Below are 27,081 nucleotides of genomic sequence, written 5' to 3' on the forward strand. Positions count from 1 at the left end.
TATGGTGCCAACATTTCGCACAAAAAATTTGGACCTCCTAGAAACCTTTAAACGAGGTCTAAAGATTAGTGTATAAAGTAACATTTTTTTGTTCATTTTTTTATTTTCATAATTCTTCACTGCATGGTCAGTAGGGTTTAAGTCACTTCTTTTTTTTTTTTACAATTTTTAGTTCCTAACAAGCTATTAAAAAGAAAAAACTTAAAATTTTCATTGGGTATTACGGACTTACAGTTTGTCTGGGTGGAATATAAGTCATGTTATTTAGTCAACTGTCCGAAGACAGGTTTGAACCTCACAAGTGATACCAAGAAGGCACCACTTATGAGGCAACTAGGTCAGGAGATAATGGAGTAGGATGGCCAGTTCTTTTCCCCGTTCATTGCAAACAAACAATTGTTCCTTCTCTGACACACATCGTCAAGTGAGATGTAATGCCTGATAATAGATGTATAGATTGAGTGCTTAATATTTTCAAAGTATCTCTTGGGCACATGTGCATACATTATATCATCTCAATCAGTTCACACCATACAGAAAATAATATTGCGTTATTTAAAGCCTTTTTCTCCTTCCCTAACTTTATTTCATTATTCTGGAGAAAAGTGATTGAATTTAATTAATTTACCTTGAAATTAGCTCATTTTAATCATTTATATTAAGAAATACACACATTGCTTTTAATTAGATATATCCTTCAACATTTAGTAGTACGATACATAGCAGCTCTACTCCTACATGTGAAACTAGCGTAGATGGTTAAGGCATAGAGCAACTAATCTGAAGATTGCGAGTTCGATTTCAGTCTATTACTTTTCTTTTCCTATGTTCAAGATAAAAATTTTCCACTTCATTTCATAATTGGCGTTTTTTGGTATGTTTGAATAACATTTAAAAACAGTGAACCCAGATGCATATGCAAGGCGGGAGGGGTTACCAGGTTTGAATCCCCCTTGAACTTAAAAAAATGACATATTTAAATTTCAGTATTTTTTTTATCCCTTTCATATACAAATAACTGTTGACTAAATATATACAGGGTTAGTTAAAAGTCCTGCACCACTTAAATAACTTTTAAAGCACGTGGTTCAGTGACTTGAAACTCGGTGTATGGGGATAACGCATACTAAGAAGTCAATAATGGTATTACAGAGTTTTTTTCTACTTCTGGCTTAACCGGAACAAGAAGGAACTTCAACTTATTTTAAATTGAATACTGAATATATTTTTATATTTTCGAATAATGTTCATTAAGAGCTTTTCGAAAAGTACTCACACTAGTTATTTCCATACAAATTTATTGTTGCTAAATCAATAAAACAGAAAAGTGTAGGTCTAACGAATAGTACAAGTAAAATGATTCTTTTATTTACTGTGATTTGACTGTCCTTTGTTTATATCCATGGAATCATGTTTATAACTGGTAAAAACTGGCACAACTCTATTGTCAATGTCTTATTTAACAATTTAACAGAATTCTAATTTTAATTATAGTTGGCTATAAGGACAGGCAATGATCTCTAAAGAGGCGGCGAATTTATTTAATGATATGCATGCTGATCACAATCCAATTCCACATACAACAGTGACAAGGATCGGAAGGAAGTTTATTGAAATTGGAAGTATAAAGGACTATCAAGATCAGGTCGCCAACCATAATAAGAATCCGGTTAACATGTAAACTTACCTGAAATGCAGTAAACATGCTTGTGTGAACACAGCACCAGGACTCCGTCATATGCGCTATCAAGAGTGCGCTAAATCTTTTTTGGAATGACTGTACATATCAGCTAGAACTTCAATCAGAGGATATACAAGTCGTAATACACTAAAATGATCAATTTTCCTTAAGTCTTATTTTCTAATAGTTTGTCGATATTAACAGTTTATGTCGACATATGCCCTTCGCATCATCACTATATGATGTACTGGAGAAATATTATGACCACTTAAGATTTACTAACAGTTGCCAACACTGTATTAATAAGGAAGTGTGTAAGATTTATATTTCCACTGTTGTTACATTCTAGAATATGAAAGAATAGCATTAACGAGTTGCTGAAAGTGTTGTAGGAATTCAGTGCATTCAATATATATATATATCCCTCTCCCTCTCCCCCCTCTCCCTCCCCTCCTCTCTCTCCCCCTCCCCCCTCTCTCCCTCCCTCCCTCCCTCTCTCTCTCTCTCTTTTTTGTGAGAAATGAAATTCGAATTAATCTTGCTCAGGATAGGGACCAATGCCGGGCTTATGTGAGGGTGGCAATGAACCTCCGGGTTCCTTAAAAGCCAGTAAGTAATGAAATTCGAACATAACCAGTTGTGTGTTTTAATTTGATTCTAATCTATAGAGCGAATCAATTTGCCTATTTTACTCGTATATTGAAAATAGAAATACCTAAAGAAAATACTCCATTAAAACATTTACCTATCTTTATCAAAATGCGCTTGCTTTTGTATAAGAAGAACCATTTTCTTTCTACTATAGAACATCTTAATAACACTTTCAGTAACTCGTTAATGCTATTATTTTATATTCTAGAATGTAACAACAGTAGAAATATAAATCTTACAAGCTTTCTTATTAAGACAGTGTTGGCACTGTTAGTTTAAATAAAAAGGCATAAAAATCTTAAGTGGTCAATATAATATTTTTGCAGTACATCATACAGTGATAATATTAAGGGCATATGTCGACATAAACTGTTAATACTGACAAAATGTTAGAAAATAAGACTTAAGGCAAATGAATTATTTTACTCTATTATGACTTGTATTCCATCTAGACACAAGTCCGTCATACCAAATGAAAACTTAGGCTTTTCTTAAAAAGAGAGAGAAAAAAAAAGGAAGTGACCATGCACTGAAGAATTATGAAAATAAAAAAATAAATAAACATTTTACTTTATATGATAATCTTTAGACCTGTGGCTAGGTGAAAAATGTAATTAGAGACCTAGTTTATTTCATTGCTTAAAGTAGAGACTATAAGACAACTTTTGTTCACCCTTATGTTTTGAATTTCGGAATTTTTTTTTGCACAGTATGCCTCAGCCATCAGACCGTTGGCTTGCGACCAAGTTCAGGCAGCCACCCAATTTTGTCTCTTCGCAACTGTATTGCTGTGTCTGATTCTATGTGCATCACATAAGAAATCAATGGGAGTCAAATACCATCAGACAAAATGTTGTGTTGCACTGTGTCGTGTCCAATTCTGTATGCACCCGGTTTAACATTATGTTTCTTTAGGGAATCTTTATATAATTTTTAATAGAATAAAATTTTTGTTTAGTCTGATATCTGAAAGTGCAGTAAACATGGAGAACAGCCGACAACTAACGAGATTTCATGTACACACATTAGCATATCAAGCCATTCTCACAGTGAAAGATTCACCATGGAAAAATTCAAAAGCAGCTGCAGCAAAGGCATCCCTCACAGCAAACAGGCACGTCTGTGGCTCAAAGGAGGTTCGTATATTTTGAAATTTTCAGAGGCAAATGTGTTAAAGGTAAATTATACGAAATAAAAACAGGTTTCATCCCCATAATTTAAAAGTACAGAAACCTCATTAATATACTCCCACATATTACGCTGTTCCATTCATTCATTTGTATGGACCCTGGACATTTCATATATAGTTTTGTATAATTTTACCCTCTTGTAATGCTTCCAAATCCCTGCTTGTAGCTCTTTTTTTCTTTTTTTTTTTGGATTGCAAAGGAGTAAAAAAAAAAAACTTCGTATAAATTATTATGGATTTTATTAATTTGTCCCGCAGAATAATCTCTGTAATGTTGACAATTAATATTTGAGGAGAAAAATTCGATCTGGCGCCGGGGATCGAACCCGGGTCCTTGTTTTACGTACCAAGCACTCTGACCACTGAGCTACGCCAAATTCAATCCACAGCACTGGATAGAACCTTCCTCCTTCAGTGTTTCCCTTTGTGGCCTGACTCCAAGTTAGGTTTATATGTTGACGTATATGTCTAGTGTCAACTCCCATTATACAAGGAGTGCACTCAGTTGAGTGACTTATTTGGCCGGGATTCTCATAGCTAGCAGTGCAACATAACTGCGGAATCCCGGCCAAATAAGCCACTCAACTGAGTGCGCTTCTTGTATAATGGCAGTTGACACTAGACATATACGTCAACATATAAACCTAACTTGGAGTCAGGCCACAAAGGGAAACACTGAAGGAGGAAGGTTCTATCCGGTGCTGTGGATTGAATTTTGCGTAGCTCAGTGGTCAGAGCGCTTGGTACATAGAACCAAGGACCCGGGTTCGATCCCCAGCGCCGGATCGAATTTTTCTCCTCAAATATTATTCGTATAAATTGTCAAACTTGTAATGTTTTAAAAGCATGGCAAAGAAATATGTTGCTGTAACTGTGCTGAGGGTCATTGCACCATGAGTGCAGGAAAGAAATCTGACTCTCTACCTGAAAAAAAAAACCTTCTGTTCAGTATTGTCGGAAGTTTACTTACCAATACTTTCCTTTGTATGAAAAGATTTTAACACTCAAATGTTTTCCTGTCAATACATTCTTGTCCTTTCTCTATAATTTAGTCATCCCTTAAATTCTGTGGAGTGTGCAGTAAGTTTGATAGTGCAAAATGGCATAATAACCTGTGAAATGAGTGCCCCTTTCATAATGGATGATGACCAGGATTGAGCTGCTGTACGGGAGAAGTCAGCATGGAGGATTTTGTGTCAGTTGACATTGATCTATTTGACTTCAGAAATCAGCCATCTTGAACGGCATGATTGTGAATCATGCTGTCACTACAGCCCAAGATGAAGACAGTGATGAGGAAATTGAATCTTTAAAGTGTTCCCACATGAAACAAAGTCCGTAAACAGGAAATGTACTTCGAAAATACGCGCGCGCGCGCGCACACACACACACACACACACACACACACACACACTAATCAAAGCTTTTTTCCATATGAAATGAGCTTTTATTTCCATTTTGCACTATAACTAATGCACAATAAAATACGAATGTATTTCCTATGAAGTGATATCTAATTTTTTTTTTTTTCCTGTTTCATAAATCATTTCCCGTCTGTAGTGCTGTCCCACTTATTACACTTCAAAGCCACAGCCCCTTAACAAGTGCATTAATAGGGTTATACTGTATTTTTTACTGCAGGTTGATCTCTTTAATGACTATAGGAACTATGTTTAAAGTAGGTGCTGCGTTGTTATATACTGTAGATGAAAATTTGGGCCCTAAAAAGAAGCAAATTAATAAGACACAATCAACACTAGTTAAATTTCTTAGGAATGTAAAGGAAATGGATAAAAAAAACTACCATCAGGTGCAATATAACATGTCATGTGGAACAATTACGATTTCACTCTACCTCTTAAGGGTTTGCCTCCTAAATTGTTACTTTAAATATGGCTTTATATTTTAGAGTTTATTTGAGAATTCTGCTCGTATTACAAAATTGAAAGTGAAGATACGAAAAGACTCTTACCCCATAATAATTAATATATTTATGTATTCGTTAGAAATTAGCAAAACTGGATAGATTACTTGAAAACAGATATCCCAATATAGTCTTCCACCATTTTCACTTATTCGTGGTTAGTCCTATAACAGACAAATAATTTGTAACAAATGTACAATGGTATAGAACAGATTACAATATAACAGTAAAATTATTGATCTAATATCATTACTGACAGAACTGCATCAAAATAAAAATAGGTATATAATTGTGGATCACTCTGTATATATTTTCCCCACTCCTATTATTATTATTATTATTATTATTATTATTATTATTATTACTACTACTATTATATTTTAATATCATCACCACCATTGTCATCGTTATTGATAATTTTCTTATGATTTAAGTTTCCTAATATCATTTAAATATCAGTCACCAAGTTCCATTTTTATATTTTCATCTAGTCTCATTGGATGTAATTGTATGTATATTTTCCTTCAGTATAATGAAAGTAAACTAATCATAAACATTTTATTTTCCATTTATAATTTCTAATAATTCATTGTAAACATGTCAATTGGAGTAATTTTTTATTGCTCTGGGTAACTGTACCACTTATTTCGTTTCAAGTGATTAGTATTCCATACGTTTACAATATTTGTGCATAAAACGTAGAAAATAAAACAAATTATCCTCTTTTAAAACAAATTGTTAAAAATATTATTAAAATTTTAATTATTCCTTTTTTCTGAGACTGGATAATTGAAAAATTTTAGGTTGACATTGAGAAAGCGAAACTGATAATGGATGACAGCTTCTCTACATCAGTAGCAGCAGACAGCAAACGAGTACCTTTAAATGTGGAAAATCCTGTATCTTGTTGGGATGAAGAATTGACTGGAAGTTCGGGTACTAGACTTGCCATTGAGATATGTGTTGCACCTGTGCTAGTATGTACAGAAGCTTACCAAACAGCAGGTGGTGGGGACAACATATCATCAGCTGGTCTCTCCTTGCAAATATAATGTTCAAACAATAAGATTGTATATCATTCCATTCTTGTATTTACTTATGTTGATGAGAATAATCGCCTGCCATACAACAAAAGAGATAAGACTTTGTTCAAAATCTACTATTATAATATACTGTACTGTGAAGTTGAGGTTCGTAAATATCAAGGGATATTAACTGTATGTGAAACGTAATTTCTAATATTTTAAACGTTATTAATGGAGAAATGGTTTTATGGTTGTTATAACTGTTGTTCAGAAAAATCTGAAGTTATATTAAAAGGAAGACAGAACAATATCGGTAGGAAGAGTACAGGGTCGACATTCCTTATGTCACTGAGGCAATGCTCAGGGATATTTTATAATCCAAGTCACATTGTCAGATAATTCTAAAAGATGTTTGTTTAAGCTCCCTATGAAACCATAAATATTCAGTTTAAATCTACAGATTTACCAACTTCTCAGAAAATACGTAATTTGCTTTATTGAGAGACTCAGAAATAAGACTTTATTTTAGATTGAATGAGGGTAGTAATTTTAATCGTAAGCACTAGGTTTTGATTTTATTTTCAATATTTGAGAGAAATTTTATTGTTAAAACGTTTTTTATATATATACAAAAGTACATAACCTTTCATTTACGATTTCTGTAGTTCTTGATAATGGACCAGCTTTTCTGTTTTGTCTGTTGTTTCATTTTGCATGAAATTTGAGAACATAAATGAGACTATTAGCATAACTGATTACTACTACTGTTAATTCCAACCACAATAAACTAATCTCACCCAGATTATTGTATGAAAGGTAGCTGGTCATTAGATAAGTAATTGTTAGCATTTACACTTTGTATTTTCTGAACAACTTGCATTAGTGGTAAATGTCACACAAAACGTACTAAATAATGAAAGGCATGTCTTAAGAAACAAAATGGTACCCAGCAGGTACAAGTAGTATGAGAAATTTACAAGATTAGAATGTTCTATAGAGTAAAGATTTTTGAAATTGATGACAAGATGAAAACCAAGTAATGTAATAAGTAAAATTTTGTTACACATAACTAGCGAATAAGGATTATATTAAAATAATTTGAAACAAAATATATTAAATAAATATTATATGTACATAAATGATGGAAAAAAAGAAATATGTGAATGTAAAAATTGTGATAGCTTACAGAGCAAGTGATACAGAACAAAGACAAACCATCATTTTTATACAGATACCGGTATTGATAGTCTTTTATTTAATAATTCTAAACAGTTTGTTTTACTCATACAAATTAAATATAAGAAATTTCAACTTTGGTATCATTACACGATCTGCTAAAGAGTTAAAGTTTTAAATATTTTGGTGTATTTCTATGTGTGAACATATGAGTAAAAAAAAAAAGTAGTACGCAGTACAAAATAAATATACGATTTAAGGCTTACCAATATTGATTTGTAATCTGCATTAACTTTTGTTACAAATCTTTATTGGCTGTTATATTTGTCTGTAATGAATTCCAGGAGTTATCCTAAAGATGAGGGCACTTTCATTTTATGTCTTTAATTAAATGAAATCTATGTTTACATAAAACATGTCCAGTATTTCAATAATAATGGAAAATAAGTTTAAACACTAAATTTAGTATAATATTAACATCCAAAACTTTTAAATTTGCTTGTTTTGCTGCATATTATGCAATTCGAGAGTTGCATTTACCAGTAAAATTTATCAATTGGAAAGTCGTTTTAAAACTCAACTAACATTAAATTAAATTAATAATACGAAACACCAAGTAGCCTAAATTGTATGTCATATATACAGTATATTATCTATTTTCTCAGTGTGTAAAAAGTTCATTTTGTGCTATATGCGGAAAAAAAAATTCATATTTGAATGTGAATGGTACATTACGAAAAACACACTTTTTTCATACAGTCGAAACTGCATTGCCTGTTTCAGTTAAATGTGTAACCTAGTGGTTAAGAATAGTAGGCTACATGTAATATCTATAAAGGTAAAAAAACAGCATGTTATAAAACAGATATTTATGGTATATTCGTATACAAAATAACATCAAAATTGTTTAGTTGTAAGAAATTCAAGGTTTCATCGTCAGTTCCTAGTAAGTGTCATAATATTTTATTAAACTTTCAACATGAAATGTGTATACATGATTATCATAATATTTAGAAACTATAATTAACATAGTTATGACAGTTTTTTATGTTGGTAGAAACTATCATACAGGTTCAATAATATAACTCGGAAAAATGTTGGCCTACTACATATTATGTATATGTACTATGTCTCTTTATGATATTAGTAAATTCTTGGTACAGCTTTTATTAAAGTATAAAATGAAACACATTCTTCATCTTCCAAGTCACATTCGTATTATTGAAACAATGAGAAAGTAGACAAAAAATTATTATATATGGTAAATTAAATATTTAAGTTCCAGTTTTATATGCAGTGTGTCAAAATATGAGTGTTATTGGCTGTGAAAGAATTGTCAAACCACTTTTCTTAATGTACTTATGTATTCCTTAGTGCTAACAAGGGACATTGTCTTATTCAGGAGTTTTGTTATGTATATATTTTAGTGGGACCAATGAAGTAAAATTTGAACGAATATATCCTTTTTATATTGATTATGAATACAAATCATTACACTATCCTGGGTGGACATAATTTTATCATTGCTTTTAGAGAATTTGAAGTTAATTCACCACAATTTTATGTAATTTCAGAATTAATGGAATTTGTGCTATTTCATATTCAAGATTTAAAATTATATTATATATAAGCAATTACAAGTGACTAATTTTATAAAGGAAATAAAAAAATAATAATTTCACTTCTTAATGTATTTCCAAACAAATGTTTACAGTGGTATGTCACTGCACGTGGTTAATAGTAAAACTTTGTTTTAGAGACCTGTTGCAACTTTGTGATTGTAAGCTACTGCTGTGATCCAAGGAAAATAATTGTATTTTGCTGTTTCGCAATATTTCCATTTTAAAAATACTGATGCTGGTATTCTTATCATTAGAGGTGTGATTTTTTTTTGTATTAACAATATAAGCGAAATGTGTTAAAAACTTAATTTTATGCATAGACAATGCAAATCCCTTAATGAAAGTCCAAAATTAAGTGAAATATATACGCGAATTTTCGCGAAATTGGTAGAAATCCACAAAATTACTTCATAATCACGATATTTTCACCAAAAAATGTTTTATGGAAAATTCGCATGAGAAATGACTCATTCTCCCAAATAAAACGTGAAAATTTTCTTCATTATAAAATATACATGAACATTTCTACATATTTGATCGTTCAACATTACATACGTGTGACATCTGGCAACAATGTAGGCATAGTTTCAGAGACTACTTTCAGGGAACACGCAAGCAGACAACACTTATTTCTCTTCCCACAACAACTGCTTTCGTGAGATCAAGAAGTAGTGCCATCACCCCCTTACAGTTGAATGAAATTGAATTATGAGTTTAATTAATGATGCAAGCAATTTTCTGTTAGTTTCAAAGGGATTGTTTCAGTAATCATTTTTAAAATATGTTATTTTATTATTTTTAAGTTTCTTTAGGGTGCAAAATATGCGCGAAATTTGTTTTTTTTTTTTTTTTTTTTTTGTTTTTTTACGAAATATTCACCGAAATTAAACCATTTTAATCACTGAAATCAGGGTAAAATAATCACCATAAAATCACACCCCTACTTATGCACTGAAACTATATAATTATTTTCCTTTTCATCTTCTAGTCATAATGAGATACTATCTATGCACTGGATTCAGAAGAGAGCTTCAAGAACTTTCATTCGAAATTGTCAAAATCACGAAAGAAAAAAAAATTATTAAGAAAATCAGCAATTTGTTATTCTTACACACGTTATACATAATGTAGCAATAACCAGTAGTCAGCTTCATGACTTGTAAATTAAAAATGGCTGAAAATTTTTTTATTGGATCAACTTTTCCTTCCCCCTATAGATAAAATAATAGGTCCTATTCACTTTCAATCCTAAATGAATACAAGCCTGATTCTACTGGATAATTCTCATTATTTACTTATAAATGTTTAATATACTTACATATAATAATTACGTCTTTGGTATATTTCGTAAAATATCGAATACAAAACATGTTATGGCTCTAAATTTATTCCCTAATTTGATTCCCTGCACTATGGAAAGTTATGACTGATGGACCATACAGATTACGGCATATCCACAATACGGTATAATGCATGCATATAAAATGTTACGTATTGACAGAAATTATTGTACTTGAGGGGGAAGTAATACAAATAGTAGTTTTTTGCTTAAATTTTGTCATTTTCCCAACCTGGTTTTTATGTATATATCATACAGACATATTCACTTCAGTTTCATATTATATGAAGTAATGCAAGATAAGTGGTGGAATGACACAAAACTCCAGACTGAATGAAATTATGCCTACTTCAATTTTCTCATCATGAAAAAAATAGTGACGTGTGTATAATGGAAAGATACGCTTACACACCTTACACAGATTGTATGGATATAATCTGTGGTAACACAGCAGCTAACAAATAATTTGGCAAATATCTTCTTTAAAATTTTATATGCAGGCATAGCTGATATATCAGTAGAGTTGAATCAGTCCAGCCAATGGCCTGTCTTTATTGCTGCCACTGACCTTTTCTGGGGATAGAAATGATCTCTATGTTACTCTACACTCTCTCCTGTCCACCAATAAGTAAAGTTACATTTTTATTAATCTATGTATGTATTATAATCTGAAATTATGTCCACTCGACATTACAAACAAACCAAAAAGAGTTCAAATTGTTCTTCTTAGGGCTATTGATTTTGGCTATTAGTATTGCACTGTAGAAATTATCAGTAAATATAAAGTTTGCTCAAAAAAGAAAAAATTATATACTGGTATATTTGTAGATGTTATGTAATGGTGTAAGCATTGTTTTGCAATTTTATCAAAGTAAAAGATGTGTCTTATAAAATGAATATTATGAATATTACTGAATTAAGTTCAAGTATTCTATACTTGTTTGCTGCAACATGATGCATAGCATAATTGAGGGATTGGTGCAAGAAAGGCACTTCTCTCAAATGCAAGTTTTGAGAAAATTGATGTTGAAAATTCAAACTGTAATGATGTTATCTATGCACGCCTTTACATTTTGGTTACTCCTGACCTCTATAATCGCTGTATTGAACTACAACTTGGTGATCATATGCATAACAAATCAGAGAACACAATAAAGCATTTTACTCAAAAAGGGCACAACCTCTAAAATGCCCTTCTTGCACTTAGCCCTTCAATTATAAATTGTATAAATTTACTATTAGAGGACACTAATTTTATATCACGTTTGGTTTATTCATAGAAGGAAACATGTTAAAACAATTCATGAGTACTTTGCACATAATGTTGGAAAGACGGAACTTGACTCTGTGTTCCCCCTCCCCCACCATTCCTTATTTTATTAATTGTTTGCTTTCTTCAAAAGGTTTCGGTACATTTTCATGCTCATATTCAGAGTGTTTTATATCTTCTCTTTTTCCCTTTGGAAAAGCTATATGGTGTGCGTATATGAATATAATTTTCCTTTGTTATGGTGAAGATTATCACTTGCAGTATACCTCAGGTACTTCTGAATTACATTACTGTATGTGAATGTATGCCCGAGATAATAGTGTAGTGAGTGACAACTGCGTCTGCTCAGAGAGTAGTCTCCAGAATGCACAAATTAATCTTAAAAAAATATTTATTATTTATATTCCAATTAGTGATGTATATGAAGTGAAAGCTATGACTCAACTTCATATAGTTAAATTAACCTCTTCCCTTACTATCTATTTTACTAATTTTGTGGAGGAAAAAAAATTTCGTTTAGAGGTCATTTAATATTACAGAATCATTGTACATCACTAATTTTCTTACATACCTAAAAAAATAATCACTAAAATAAACATACATTCATACCTGAATTATTATCTCGAGTTATCTCATGCGCCTTGATTCCAGCTCTGATAGTTGTCCCACTTTGATTTTCTCCTAAACTATTTAGCAACTTATGTGTTTTATGGATTAATTTATGGGGTACCATACCAGTGCTGTTATCAAAGCATTAAATGTTGCTTGTCGTGTGATAGACGTGAAATCAGGGTGTTATGCACATTGCATTCTGGACTTTTTTTTTTTTTGTGACCCTCACACTACTACACTTGAAACACTGTCTGGTTTGGTTCTTCTTCGGATTTGGTGGAATAACTTCTGGAAATGTCAACCAGTAAGCCGAAGTGGGGTGGGTGATTTTCCTGGCCATCCTGCCTTGGGTGATAGGACATTTGTGGTGTATTTTTCGAACATCTTACGAATTATCACCATTCGATAGTCCAAGGGTGTCTTCCTAGCTCCAGATTTCGTATACAGAAAGTGGGAATTCCACAGGGCCAACTCAGGAAGTTGAAAGATCTTATAATATCACTTTCCTCTCTTTCGCGGATTTGGATAAGCTGCCAAGTGCTGGACTAACCTGTCGACTCCTCCCATTGTGTTGTTAAAGTCGACCACCATTTTCGGCTTAAAATACTCCTTGATGACCATCTCAGCACCTATGCTAAGAAGCACCACATCTTTTTTATCCTTTCATCTGAGGGTAATGTTCTTGCCCCTCTAGAAAGCCGCAGTTTCGCCCTTCTTCAGCTTTGTTGTCTTCTTTCCTGCTCATTTTCAGTCCCATAAGTGTCTGTAGTGTGTGAAATGAGCATGTCGGATAACTGGGATAATGTTAAGAATTGTCCGTTGTAAGACAATATCCCCGGCCAAGTAAAGGTTTCATGAGTGTTATGACTACTTGGCTAGACATAGGAAGATTGTTGTAGCCGTTATCAAGAATAGTTCCTTTTCCAGTGTAAATTATACTGGATCAAACGTACCCACTCTTAAATTCAGAGCATATACGCCTTTATCCCAAACCTGGCTCGTTTTAGTGATATATACTGTACCCACCCTAGTTGCCCCTTATAAAGCAACAGGCTCTCGTCAATGGTGACATCTCTGTCTGGGGTATATAAATTTTGAATTTCTCTTCAAGATTCCGAAACATAGGCCAACTTTATTCAATTCTGGATTTGGGTGGGTGTCCAGATTGTAGTCATTGTTGGCGAAGTGCAGGAATTTTTTCAGTTCCATAAATCTCCTAAATGAGAGCATATCTGGGAAGAATGGTGTAGCAGTCATTGGATCGTTGGACCATTACATCTGTTCTTCAGGTTTGTGAATAATGCTCTGCAGTATCACTATGCCCAAAAATACATGTATTTCAGAGTCTGTAGTGGGCCACCACGAATTATTTTCAACATTCTGTACAGACCAATTAGCATGCCGATTTGTCTCCTCGACTATAATGTTGATGAGGTCATTATCAAATAATAATTTTAAAAAATTGAGAAATATCGTTATCAGAAACAATGTTAAAATTCAGGGAAGAAGTAGAGAACCTCAGAGATGCAGAAGAAATGATGCCAGATGCCTTCTCTTTGACCAACTGTAGAGCAGACGTAACATCAACAGAACAATCTGAATCTGTAACGTCCGTCTTCTGATACTGATGTTTCATTGCCTGAATCGTCTACAGGAATATATTCCTCATCAAAATTGTCGGAATCACTAACACGATTCATCTTTACACAAAACAGCACAAGGAAACAGAAACCACCAAAACTATCATATACTCACTCCTGTGTGTGAATGCTATACGAGCATAGAATTCCACTCGCAAGGAAAAAGTACAAAACACTCCACCAGATGTAGTAGTAACACTAACTTCTGTAAACATCTAGTGAAGAAAAGGTTAACTAAATGATGGAAATGTATAAATTCGGGATAATAATTCTTAGCAGCAAACATCCATCTCTCACGAGTTAACTCGGGTTAATAACTTTTGGCGGCAGTTAGCAACCTGAGTTAATTCGATTTAATCAGGGAAGAGGTTAAAATATACTCTTATCATGATTTCCGGAATTGCTATGAAATCCAGTCGTGGAGCTCCACCTTTCCATTTCTCCTTGTGCCTTCATGGCATATCTCATTATTTATTTTTAAATAAAATTTAAAGCCTTAAGAATTTAATGGTAAGCTAACATTTTGATCACCTTATTCTTTACAATAAGTACGTAGATTTATACTTCAAAATATTTCAAAACTCTCACTATGAAAAGGGCATTTAAAATTAAATTTTAGTACAGTTTAATAATACTCCATTTGCAATTTTTTATACAGTGCAATTATTTCCTTAATGTCTCACTGCCAACAGCTCCTGTGCGGCCAGCAAGCTGATCACATGGGACTAGTAAATGGAGCGAACATAGGATTCAGCGTCGTCATTCATAAGTATTGCTGAAAATTCAGTTCATTTGCATGTATAAATTCTTGACACATTTGTAGTAAAATACTGTTGTGTAAACAGCCTAGTTCATAATTAAAATTGTTGCTAAGTCCCTCCAAATATTGCCTTTTAGTTCCTATAATAAGTGAGGTTTGCTGTTATAAATCTTATCTTTCTGGTTTTCCACAAATTAAAATGGCATGGAATGAAGTCAAATCAGCAATAATCTAGCACTAATAACTCTATTTTCAAACACAATTCTTACTTCACTTACTGAAGCCATATGAAGAGTGATAAAATCTTGTTGGAAGACAGCTTGCCAACATTCATAATCAGTCAAAAATGGATTCAATACTCATTACCTATATCATCAAAAGTGAAGTGTGTCGTTAAATAAAATAGACTTTATTCTTCTTTGAGCATTCACAGTACACCACATATCAAAATAATAATAAAAAAAAAAAATAGCCCTCTTACCCTTCTTTAAACACATACCGTACATGTAGAATGTAATGTGTAGTTAAGATTACCATTATTACATAAATAGAAACCAACTACTTGAGACATAATATGGTGTAGTGATTGCTCAAGAAGGGTACAGAGCACACTAATAACCATATTTGAATGAGCAGCAGTGTTCTCAGGAGTATGACTCTGCCATGCGGGACTTGTTGGCAGCAAGACATCAAGAAAATAAACGTAATGTAAATATGATTGATTCTTATTGTCAGATTATGATTGATATTAAGAATAACTCTGTAAAATTATAAAAGTGCTCACACTACAACAGCTACTACAGAGCTACATACAGGGTGAATCTTCTCATCCTGCAGATTGAGAAGTTATGCAGTACCGGCATTTTACAGACTATACCGTAAACACAGTCCCCTGCGTCGTATAACTTTCAGCTGAATTGACTGTTATGTACCACTCGGCATGACATGACCTGGTGTTCCACTAGCGCATTGTGTACGCACTGGCCTTTAGCGGTGAAGGTCTGATGTTCAAGTACTGACACCTGAAGGTAGTTCTTATTTAGGGTAATTTAACATATAATTTGGCATGGAAGAGATTAATAATAGTGCTGTCATATGTTTTAAGGTAATTAGATTAATTATGTAAATTCCAATTAAATCACAAATTGTTATTAAAATCTGCTTTATTGAACATAAGAAATAAATGCGAATAACATTGCATTAATGAGAAATGACAAACATAAGTCATTAAATGGTATTTTACTCTCTGTAGATATTCTGACATACAAAAGAAAGACAAAAAGTATTTGAGGCTCTACAAATGCAATCATGATGATATACAGTCATACTGAAAATGACAAACATAAGGCATCCTACTGGACTATCACACAGATAAACTCTTACTTAAGTTTATCTGTTTCCTCCATATGGTTGTAATAGGTATTCAAACTGGCCATCCTGCTGGCGGATGCATGTCCGAAATCTAACCATCATTGCCAGCCTAACCCATTGCAACATGGCCGGTGTGATATCATGGCAAGCTAAGATGATGCGTTCCCTGAGCTGTTGAGGGGTCATTGGCTGCTCCTGGTACACGATATTTTTAAGGTAGCCCCATGAGAAGAAGTCTAATGGGGTTAGATCAGGTGAGCGTGCTACCCAATCTACTGGTCTATACCATCCAATCCACTGCTCTGGATAGGTGTCATTTAGATGATCCATTACGCGAAGCGCTGAATGAGGTGGTGAACCATCGTGTTGGTACCACATAGTTATTCGGATCTGCAGTGGTACCTCGAGTAAAGTTGGCAGCTCGTGTTGTAGAAAGTGAATGTAGCGATCTCCAGTGAGTCGGCCATCATAAAAAAATGGTCCTATTAGATGGTCACAGAGTATACCAGCCCAAACATTGAAGCCCCATTGGATCTGTAAGGCCACCTCTCGCATCCAATGTGGATTTACAGTGCTCCAATAATGCATGTTGTGTCGATTTACTTGGCATGTGTTGTGGAATCCTGCTTCATCTGTGAATAACACATTGCAAAAAAGTTCACACCTTGATGAGTTTGTCGTATGACCTACCTACTGAACGCCACTCTCCGTTCATGATCTGGCATCAGTAGCTCCTGGTGTAATTGGATATGATAAGGATGAAACTTTGCATTATGTAGTATTCTCCACGTGGAAGATTGGTTGATATTGAAATGCCTGTGAATATCCCTTGTACTACAATGCAGATGCTGAATGACATAGTCACACGATCTGTCATTGCCTGGTCACAGACAGGGCGATCTCTGTGTGGATGAGGTGTCTTCTGTATTGTTCCTGTCTCTAAAAGGCACTTTGCAACCCGTACAAACTTGTGATCTGTAGGAATTCTCTTCGGAAACCTCTGTTGGTATACACGACATGCCTGTGTTGCATTCTGCTGCACCTCTCCGTATACTCTCTATTGGTAAACATCTTGCCACACTGAGCACGAGCGGCTGGAACCACCTATTTATAAGCAAATTCAATGTCTAGAATGTTCTAAGCATTCGGACAAAAAACATGATTTTCTAGAACGTTCTCGAAACGCATTAGATTACGAAAAAAAAAAGTATGTATCCAGAGCCATGATTTGAATCCGGACCTGCACCGCGACAACCCAGCGTGTTAACCGTTGCGCTATCACAACACATTAACACAGATGAACATTGTAGCCTTACTGGACGGGCTGGTGAATGCAATGTGAGCACCTGCATTTCGCATCGTCTGTAAAATGCAGGTTTGCCTAGTTACCAATCCACAGGATGAGCACCCTGTATATAAAGTCTTACATTTATATAAGAATAGAGAGCATTACTATACATATATTTCAAACCCTCAGCCTCTATTATTACAAATAATATCATGCATATATTATTTAAATTCCTACATAAGAGTGAAAAAGTAAAAATTTATTAAATATCCAAAAAATAGAGTGAAAACGTAATATATGGTATTATAATTATAAAGTGGTAGCATTAATATAATCTTGATACTGCCTCATAAAAATCATTTCTTTAAATGATTTAGAAACAAAAAGGAATTTAGGCCGATGCTATGGAGACTATTAAATAAATTACTGGTATCTAAAAAATTATAGCTAATGAGAAGATCTTTCTATCCCTCATGACGTAATTTAAAAAACTAAAATTTAGAATTATTTGATTTACTGTTGCTCCTTGGTCATTTTACATGTTACATTCCTAATTCCATATTCATATCCTATTATTATTAGAATTATACAATCTGTTATTTAAATTTAAGTTTTATTTGTGTGGAACAATGTCGTCGTTGTGGGTTAAAGATCACTTTGAATAATTAACATATGTGTACACTATTTAGGAGACTATCATCCTTATTAAGCAAACTTATTATGCCGAAAATAATAATAAAGTTATAAACACTTCTTTGCTAAGTGTTTTCAGATAGAAGCACCTACTATTATTTCTTCTAATGCTGCAGTAAGCTGTAGTACTAGTCAAGATGCATACTGTTAAACATTCCAGAGTTACAGTTTAAAGCAATTTAAGCAGAAGTATTTCATTACATAAAATGGCGAGCCTCAATGTCTACCGAATTTAGGTCCATAAATGTGCAAAAGTCAGAAATGGCGACCTTACATTGGTAACTGATTTGACATGGCTCGGTGAGTTATACATTATACACTGTCAGGCGCATGTTTTAATTCACATACTTTTAATCTAATATTAGGGTGTTTCATAATAGAGAGGGTAAAATTTTGTTAGAAACGTTTTTGTTCCTTTTGTAAAGTAATTCATGTATATGAAGTTTCAGCTTATTTGAAAAAACTAGGGGTCGCTATCAGAGCTCAAAGTTTCACAAACTTGAATAAAAATCAATATTTTATTATAATCTATATTTTAATATATGTAATGTCTGCACAAAAGACTGAGGACCTTGTTAGCTTGTACTGGGAAGCTAAAGAGAAAATGACTTGATCGTCAATTTTCGCCATTGGAAAATAAATAAATAGCCTATATACAATGCATAAAAACGGATTTCCCGCAGAATAAATTAATATTGACATACTAATTAAAACATTTATTTCCTGTTCCAATAATTTCTGTATTTTTTCCTACATTCAACAGCAAGTTCTTTCTCATACTTAGTGTGGAGTTTATTGTACTCCATTAGGGCAACACTGTGCTCAGTCAAGTCATTTGTATAATCTTCGTACACTTCAGTCTTCTTAACACTGTTCAATTGTTCATTTATAGTCCAAGTACTCACTCTTCCAGGAGGAAGATACATGGCACTCCAGTTATGGTTAAATAATTTGTGTTTGAAGAAGAAAAATTTTCAGTTTTTTGCCATCTATTTTTTAATGTAGCTTAGTATGCTTGAGCACTGTCATCTCCTCTTTTATCCAAAGCCGTAACTATTTCTCTCTTGGTTGCAGCAAACAGTGACAGAGCAAGTACCATAGATGGTTCAGAAATTTCTTCAAAGCTATTTCTGATACTCTTGGATTGATATCCTTGAACTTATTAAGAGATTTTAGCATTTGTAAGTAATTTCTGGGAGCAGAGACACTTGAACAAACTGTAAACCGAGATTATACATAAATTTTACATATTCAGATGACGAATATACAGATTTCAGATATTCCTTTCTATTCTGCCATTTCAAACTGTCTTCAGAACATCCATATGTCCATATGTTGAGAGTGTACAAAGTGTTTGCCATTCACCTGGCATGATGGCGACCTGCAGGAGACCTAAAGGAAATACTTTCTTTAGGCACTCAACTCAAAAACATGATAACGAGTTCTAGGAACTCCCTATATTCTTCTTGGACAGCTTGCAGTGTTTCGTAGCAATTTGAAATTGTTTTACATCTACGTTATGTGATCAAAAGTATCCGGATACCCACCTCAAAATGAAGTACAAGTTTGGTCAGCCTTTCATTGGGAATACTCGCAGTCAATACAGTGTTGGCCAAACCTTAGTCTTCATGACAGCCTTCACTCTCGCAAGCATACTCTCAATCAAGCAGCGAAAGATTTACTGGGGAATGGCAGCCCATTTGTCCCCAAGCACCAAAATGAGAAGAGATATCGACGTGGGTCAGTGTGGTCTAGCATGATGTTGGCATTCCAAAACATCCCAGAGATGTTCTATCGGTTACAAATCAGGACTCTGCGCAGGTCAGTCAATTAGTGCGATGTTGTCGTCAAACCAGTTTCCGACAAGCCCTACAGTATGGACAGGTGCTCGATTGAGTTGAAAGACAATGGTCATCCCTGAACTGGTCTTCGACGATAGGCAGCATGTAAGTGGTTAAAACGTAAGCTTGTGCCATGACATTGTCAGGTAAAACAAATTGTGTAATCCCTCCACCCCCGAATCTTACAGTCAGCACTATAAAGGCTGGTAGATGTCATTCAGCAGGCATTTGCCACACCCATATCCTAGCATCGGACTGCAACATTGTATACCGTGATTCATCACTCCACACAATGGTTTTCCACTCTTCTAGGGTCCAGTTTCGACGCTCCTTACACCATGTGAGGTGGAATTTGACATTTGCCTGTGTGATGTATGGATATGGGCAACTGCTCGGCCATGGGAACCAAGTTTATGCACCTTGCGCCGAACAGTCATGGTGCTTGAAGAAAATCCTGATGCAGTTCGGAATTCTTGTGTTATGATGGCAGTGGATAATTGATGATTACACTGTATGATTCTCTTCAACACTCGACGGTCTCTGGAAGTCATGGATGGTCAGCCTGCATGCTTTTGAGTTGTACACATCCCTTCACGTTTCCACTTCAGTATAACATCACTAGCAGTGGACCTAGGGATGCTTAGGAAAGTGGAAATCTCGTGCACAGACTTCTTACACAAGTACCACCTGACCATGTTGAAAGTCCGCGAGTTCCTCAGACCATCCCATTCTGCTGTCTCGTGCTGTCTGCTGACAGCTGTCTGATGTCTGCTGACTACTCTGTCGCCTTCTATGATAAAAACACGCCTTGCGGAGTGTTCGGATACTTTTGATCACATAGTGTACTTTCTCCCAAATTTTCTTAAATCACTTAAATAGGCATATTTCTGGGCCAGTGGAATGACCAAGAACTTATCGAACTACTGCTTGTAATAATACTATTTCAAGAACATGATGGTGACATGACATCCAAAAAAAAAGATCATTCTCGTGGTTTTTTCTTCCTTTTTATCGGAGTGCATGCACCTTCTGTAGTCCTGTATTCACGGCAGTAGTATCAAAACACATTTAATATTTTGACAAGCACACCACGATGATGTTTCACACACAGCAGAAGAATAGCTTCACCAGTTTCTGATCATAGTTTTGGCACCCTGAGAAGCTGCTCTACATCTCCGGATACTAAGATAGGAAAATGTTCGACAGTGTGATGTTTTCTGTGATATCTTCTAATCATTTTTTATTCTAGTGAATTGTCAGTGTAACATCCAGTTGGAACTCTGTTGTTATAATTTCTGCAATCTTCTGCCTAGTCTTTATTCTTCCCTGACATATGCAAGATGGACTGATGGATAAACACCTAGCTGTTTGTGTAGGTGTAGGACAACTGCTGCTTTACTATCACTGATTTTGGCAACATCAAGATTTGATACAAGATCATTAGAAATTGATTTTTTGGTGTTTTTGTTTGTTACCCGAAAATAGATAGTTCAGATTTATTAATGTCAAAATTGTCATTTGTATTTTATTCACTTTCTGACGATGATGATAGTAAGTTCACTTTCTTCATAAGTTCTTGTATTTTTTCGTACACAGTAGATAACACAATATCCAGTGTCCAAGCAGGCAATAGGGCAACAGCTTCAAGTGAGTCAGCACCCAAATAACACTATATTAATATCACACTCTCCGCACTTAGTCATGACTAGTCACTGTATCTACACATCAGTATGGCTGCCATCTACAGAGGGAAGGAACAAATAATTATGATAAACTTATTAGAAACTAGAAAATGAAAAAATTATATTCAAAAAGCGCAGTTTTTATTCTTGATTTTCACGAACTTTAAGCAAAGGTAGCAACCTGTAAAAATTGTTCAAATGAAATACATCTAACATTTTAATGGTGAACTTTTTTTTTCACAAAAGCGGACCAATTGGGGGTGAGGAGAGAGGAGGGTGTCCCATTAAAAATTCTAAATTACATTTTTATGACACACCCTAATGTAATATGTTTTACCAAATATAATTTGCTTAAAGTAACACTTTCCATTTCATTTTTGCAAGTATGTATCTTTTGTTGTTGTTGCTGTTGTTGTTGTACATAACGTGTATATATGTAATAAAAATCGGCATTTAAGATTAAAATGTTATGTATTAATATGTCACAAGTTTAAATATTATATTGTTATTGTTGGTAAACTGTCCGAAGAAGGTTTGAACTTCACAAATGACACCAATCAGGCATCACTCATGAGGCAACTAAGCTACGAGATAATGGGTATGTTATAATTTGATAGTAATATGAAATATTGGATAATGCTGGGTTTGCAGTGAAAGACCTGCCCTTGGGTAGAAAACTATGAATGAATAAATTTAGCAATAGATTGAAGGAGAATTTTAACTTAAATCATTATTTTATGTAATTTAAATTAACTTTAGCCAACATTGGCTTTTTTTCCGGGTATTCCTGTTCCCTGTGACAACCCAACAATTCTCCATCATCATCATCATCATCATCATCATCATCATCCATTACGAGAGTATTGTGAACCCACTGCCTGTGGTCTGTTATGAACTAAGTGGTCTATGTTTCTTGGCACTAGCAACATCTATGAGCCTGCTTGTAGAGTGGGCAACTAGCATGAGGGGGGAGGGGAGGGGGTGAGAGAGAGAGAGACGCGCACGCGCACATACACAAAAAAGGTGCGGCAAAGGAGTTGGACGGTTTTAGAAGGCCATTTACTGAGCAACATGGGGGTTATTGATATCAATTGACTGTCGTTGGTTAGCATTTTAGATGCCATTTTGTGTAATTATGGAGGCGTGGAGTGCAGAGCATCATGCTTGTATCGTCGAAACATTTTTTCAAGAATGGTGATTCAGTTTTGAAAACACAGCTTATCTTTCGTCTACATTTTAATATTGGCCTCCACGGAACTGCTCTTAGTCGCAATACCGTATTGAGAAGGGTAAAAAACTTTCGATTAACATCACCAGCTTCCAATAAGAAACCACCAGGCCATGTTCAAAAGGTACGGACGTCAGAAAACATTGAGTGAGTAAGAGAGGCACGCTCTCACTTGCACACAGTTAGACATGGCTATTTTGTAAGGGATGAGGGGGACGAATCCCAAAAAAGTATGCATTTCATATGCTAGGAAGATGAGCTGACAACAAGATGGAAGTTTTCTTGGAAAACTATAAAACTTAATAAGGGTTTTGCATTGTGTTTCAACTTTCAATAGAGGTACACTAGGTCACTGTCCTCATATCTCCATCTCTTTCTGAAGTGTTTGTGCAAAGATTTTCCCTACACTACCTGCTTTGCAGATAGAAAATAACAGTACTATTGTTCTTTTAAGTAAGCAATTTCCGAAAAAAATAACAGTACTATTGTTCTTTTAAGTAAGCAATTTCCGAAAGAGGAATATTGTCGGAATTTTTAGTATGAGTTTGTATTAACAAAATAATAATTAATATCATCTTCAACTGATTAACTTTAATCAACTCGATTATTGATTAAATATTTTGATTGATTAATCTTACAACAGAAATTGATTGATTAAATCCCACAACACTAATAAATACATAACGAACTCTGCAGATAGTGAAAAGATCGAAGTTACAAACGTAACAGGTTATTTTATTTAAATCAACTTGGACTTACAGCAACACTGAAAACAATCTATATCAATGACACTGCGACACATCCTTAAAGACTATACTGTAAGACTGCCAAATTTATAATGAACGGACAAAATGTGATTGATGAAATTCTCAACACTGCAGCAGCAGTAGCAGCTTGTAGAAACAAGATTGTCTTAGATAATGGAGAATATATTACTGGCTCCAAGGTTAGATTATACAATAAGCGTAAAAGTCTATAACAGTCATTTGCGAGACTGTAACTTGAATTCCATGTATCACTTCAACATGCAATAAATTTATTACATACTGGGAGCACCAAACTGTAATTCGATGGTGTTAGGGTAAAGGGAGATAAGTCATAAAAATGAGTTTTGAGATAAATGAAAATAAAATTCGGATCCTTATTGCAAATAATTCTCTACACAAATAAAACACATGAAATGCTAGTATTATTTTGTTTTTTTGCATACTCACTTGTAGGATTTAACTTGCGTATTCACCTGAGGAACGTAACTTCATTTGCTCAAAAAATTATTCAACCTCCTTTACTCGAACACCATCAAATTTATTTGCAGAGGAAATTGTATCATATATTTCTCTGGAAACGGGAAGAAAAACTGGAATTTGAAATGCAATGAAGGGAAATAGTAGGCCTAAAGGATGAAAGTGAACCTCCCAGTCTACAGGAAGTACACAATGAAACACAGCAGTTGAGAGGACAGGCAACAGGAGATGGTGATTCGATAGCAAAAATGATGAAATATAGTGTCTTGTGCTAATGATCAAAATACAAAAACTACTGTAGTTACATAATATATTTGGAATAGAAGTAATACTAGAAATATGGAAGTCTACAATCATCATATCGATTTTCAAAAAGAGAGAAAAACTCAATTTAAAACCATCAAGGAATCGTGCTGCAGCTAAACACTGCATATAAGAACTTTCCTAATATTCTGCAGAGACGTAGAGCAACTCTATAGAAACAATTGTAGAAGAATATCAGAGCAGATTTTGACTGGGTAGAGGCACAACAAATCAGATCTTTGTAATGAGATGAATTACTGTATATTACTTTTATTCGAAGCTAATTTGGTCCAATGCAACAGCGTAACTTATTCAGATCCACGTTATGCTATTTGCATATTTTCATGCAACTCCTCAATGCTCATTATTTTATAGGACAAAATTGAAATGTTATGTTCTCTGACATGACAATCTATCACTTATTATTCAATGATAATTTAGTATCTGGTGAATACAATATTTAAAAATCAAGTCTTGATTTTGAAGTTAGGATAATAATATATGACTTCATTATGTAACACAGTCTATTAGTTCTAGATCAGTTATACCCAATATAAATTAACACCGACGTTTCAATACTTTCAACCTATGATTATATAATCAAACCTATGTATCCTGTTTATTCACTGTAAAATTTTACATGGGGGTTTCACATGATTAATTATAAAAATGTATATAAAAAAGAAGCATATGTTAATATACACACTGTCATGTACAAGACCAATTATTTGATTACAATCTGCTTGAAACTTCCGTTCTGAAGGACCAAACATGTATGTTTTGTAGTAAATAACCATAGCTAATTAACATTTGTATAAAACATCGAAAATAATAAAATTATGGAAAATATACCTGAAATTTGAGAATTCAGTGAAGAGCAAAGTAAACAATAATGTGTTAAGAACAGCAAAACAGCAAGACAGTGTCCGTAACATTTTGTCAAACAGGAAGATGTGGAAGGAAAAACATAAAATCCATACTCACTGGACAAGCAAAACCATTCATCTGGTATCTTCAGGTAAGTGATACAGTAAAACAGAAGAAAACATAAATCTATCTTCTGAAACAAATTTCTACCTGATGGTAGCAAAATGCATAGAAAAAAATCCTGTCTACAAGCTGAAATTCTTTATTTTTTTTTCACAGAGAGCACCCACATTCGTGTTCACCTGTAAGTCATCTTATTATATAAATAATATCATCTTCAAATCTATATTGACTTCATGTTATATTAACAAAATTATTTTACAGTTTTCAAAAACTTCAAAAGAAACCAATGATCACTTTGAAGCTTGTGAATATAATGCATACCTACATAATTATGCAAAGCTTACTCCTGAACATAACTCACATCAAGAGAGCTACTATAATCTTAAGTCCTCGTCTCGTTTTTCTGAATGACGATCCAGTACCCTCTGCCAGTTATGAATTTCATACTCCTTTGCTATGTGATTTTTCCTCACGAGGAACTAACATACCAGATTATTGCATTTGAATTATGCAACCTTAGTTAGCACTTACCAATCAACGCCAGGAGTTCTATATGACCAGTCTTGAATATATTACCGTCAAATATGCACTGGAAAGAAAATGGATTAGATAAATTTTCAATGGATTAAATATTTCACTTTATTCCACAATTCCCATTTTACAAGAGCACAACATGCTGTTATCTTGTGTGATGCTATAATTATTCCTAATGTCTGTGAAAAAAAAAAAAAAAAAGAATTCTGGGATGATTAATGGCATTTACATATGATGAAAACGAGAAATATCACATTAAGACCAGTTCTAAAAAATTCTGCTCTAACTGCCAAATTATTTTTATAAGCTAATGTGAAAAGCAATAGATTTTAGCGTGAACATAACAGCACATTATTGATTTTAAAGAATTTAAATTTAGTCTTTCATAGAGAGAACTATGACTGAAATAAAAAAAACTGAAATAATGCCATTACTTGTTATATTTTGTTTCATGTATTACTTTTTTTTTTGTCTACACGTATCTTTTTTCTGCCTTATGTAAATAAAGTTTATTGGTCAGTTCAGTCATTACAAATGACCACTTACGAAAAGCAGAGGTTCAATCCATGCGACATAAACCAGGTTTTTCTCTCGAATTTAATTTCCAGAATATCTACAGGAGCATTAAAATAAGTAAAGGCATTAAGAAGTACAGCAGGCTTGAATTCTTATTATTGTGTCTCAATAAGGCATATTATTTACATTTAAATACCGGTAAGTGATTCGTGAACTAATAAGATAAATACTTGAAAACAAATATGACCATTTTACCACTTTACTGTGTAAAACAATTTTAAACCGAGAATTGTTTTAATGTCCAATGTATATAGTATAATTAAATACACCAGTTATTCGTTGAAAGCAGAACAAATTTTTATTCTAGTTAAAATATAGGAGTCTGCCAAAACAGATTTCAATTCAGTGTGATAAATATAAATCACAACAGCAAGACTTAAATCACCTTTAACTGTGTAGTATTTTTAAGTCTTTAATAATGATTTCCTCTTGTTCTACTCTC

General features: G+C 33.8%; 3 protein-coding genes across 4 annotated transcripts in view; 1 reads left to right on the forward strand and 2 right to left on the reverse strand.

Moving 5' to 3' along the window:
* LOC138698042 (ADP-dependent glucokinase) overlaps positions 1-22,479 on the forward strand; it is a 46,612-nt gene extending 24,133 nt beyond the window's left edge. The window contains exons 7-8 of the mRNA XM_069823722.1: positions 3,291-3,468; positions 6,249-22,479. Coding sequence (XP_069679823.1) covers positions 3,291-3,468; positions 6,249-6,497 — 427 coding nt within the window. The 3' untranslated portion in view covers positions 6,498-22,479. The remainder of the gene's footprint in view (positions 1-3,290; positions 3,469-6,248) is intronic.
* The window catches only part of Brms1 (breast cancer metastasis-suppressor 1-like protein), a 38,931-nt gene continuing 21,950 nt past the window's right edge, over positions 10,101-27,081 (reverse strand). Inside the window, exon 6 of one of the 2 annotated variants that reach the window (XM_069823727.1) lies at positions 10,101-26,118. In XM_069823727.1, the coding sequence (XP_069679828.1) occupies positions 26,108-26,118 (11 nt within the window). In that variant the 3' untranslated portion in view covers positions 10,101-26,107. The remainder of the gene's footprint in view (positions 26,119-27,081) is intronic. The other variant, XM_069823725.1, reaches the window with a different exon arrangement.
* Positions 15,271-26,112, reverse strand: LOC138698046 (uncharacterized). The gene is made up of 2 exons (XM_069823730.1): positions 26,061-26,112; positions 15,271-16,892 (listed from the first exon to the last, which is right to left on the reverse strand). The coding sequence occupies exon 2, from the start codon at positions 16,846-16,848 to the stop codon at positions 16,279-16,281; it is 570 nt and encodes a 189-aa protein (XP_069679831.1). The 5' UTR covers positions 16,849-16,892; positions 26,061-26,112; the 3' UTR covers positions 15,271-16,278.

The sequence above is a fragment of the Periplaneta americana genome, chromosome 4 (assembly GCF_040183065.1).
Source record: "Periplaneta americana isolate PAMFEO1 chromosome 4, P.americana_PAMFEO1_priV1, whole genome shotgun sequence".
NCBI lineage: Eukaryota > Metazoa > Arthropoda > Insecta > Blattodea > Blattidae > Periplaneta > Periplaneta americana.

Excerpts from the sequence above, each read along its gene's own strand:
- LOC138698046 (XM_069823730.1), bottom strand. The coding sequence starts at position 16,848 with ATGCATTATTGGAGCACTGTAAATCCACATTGGATGCGAGAGGTGGCC.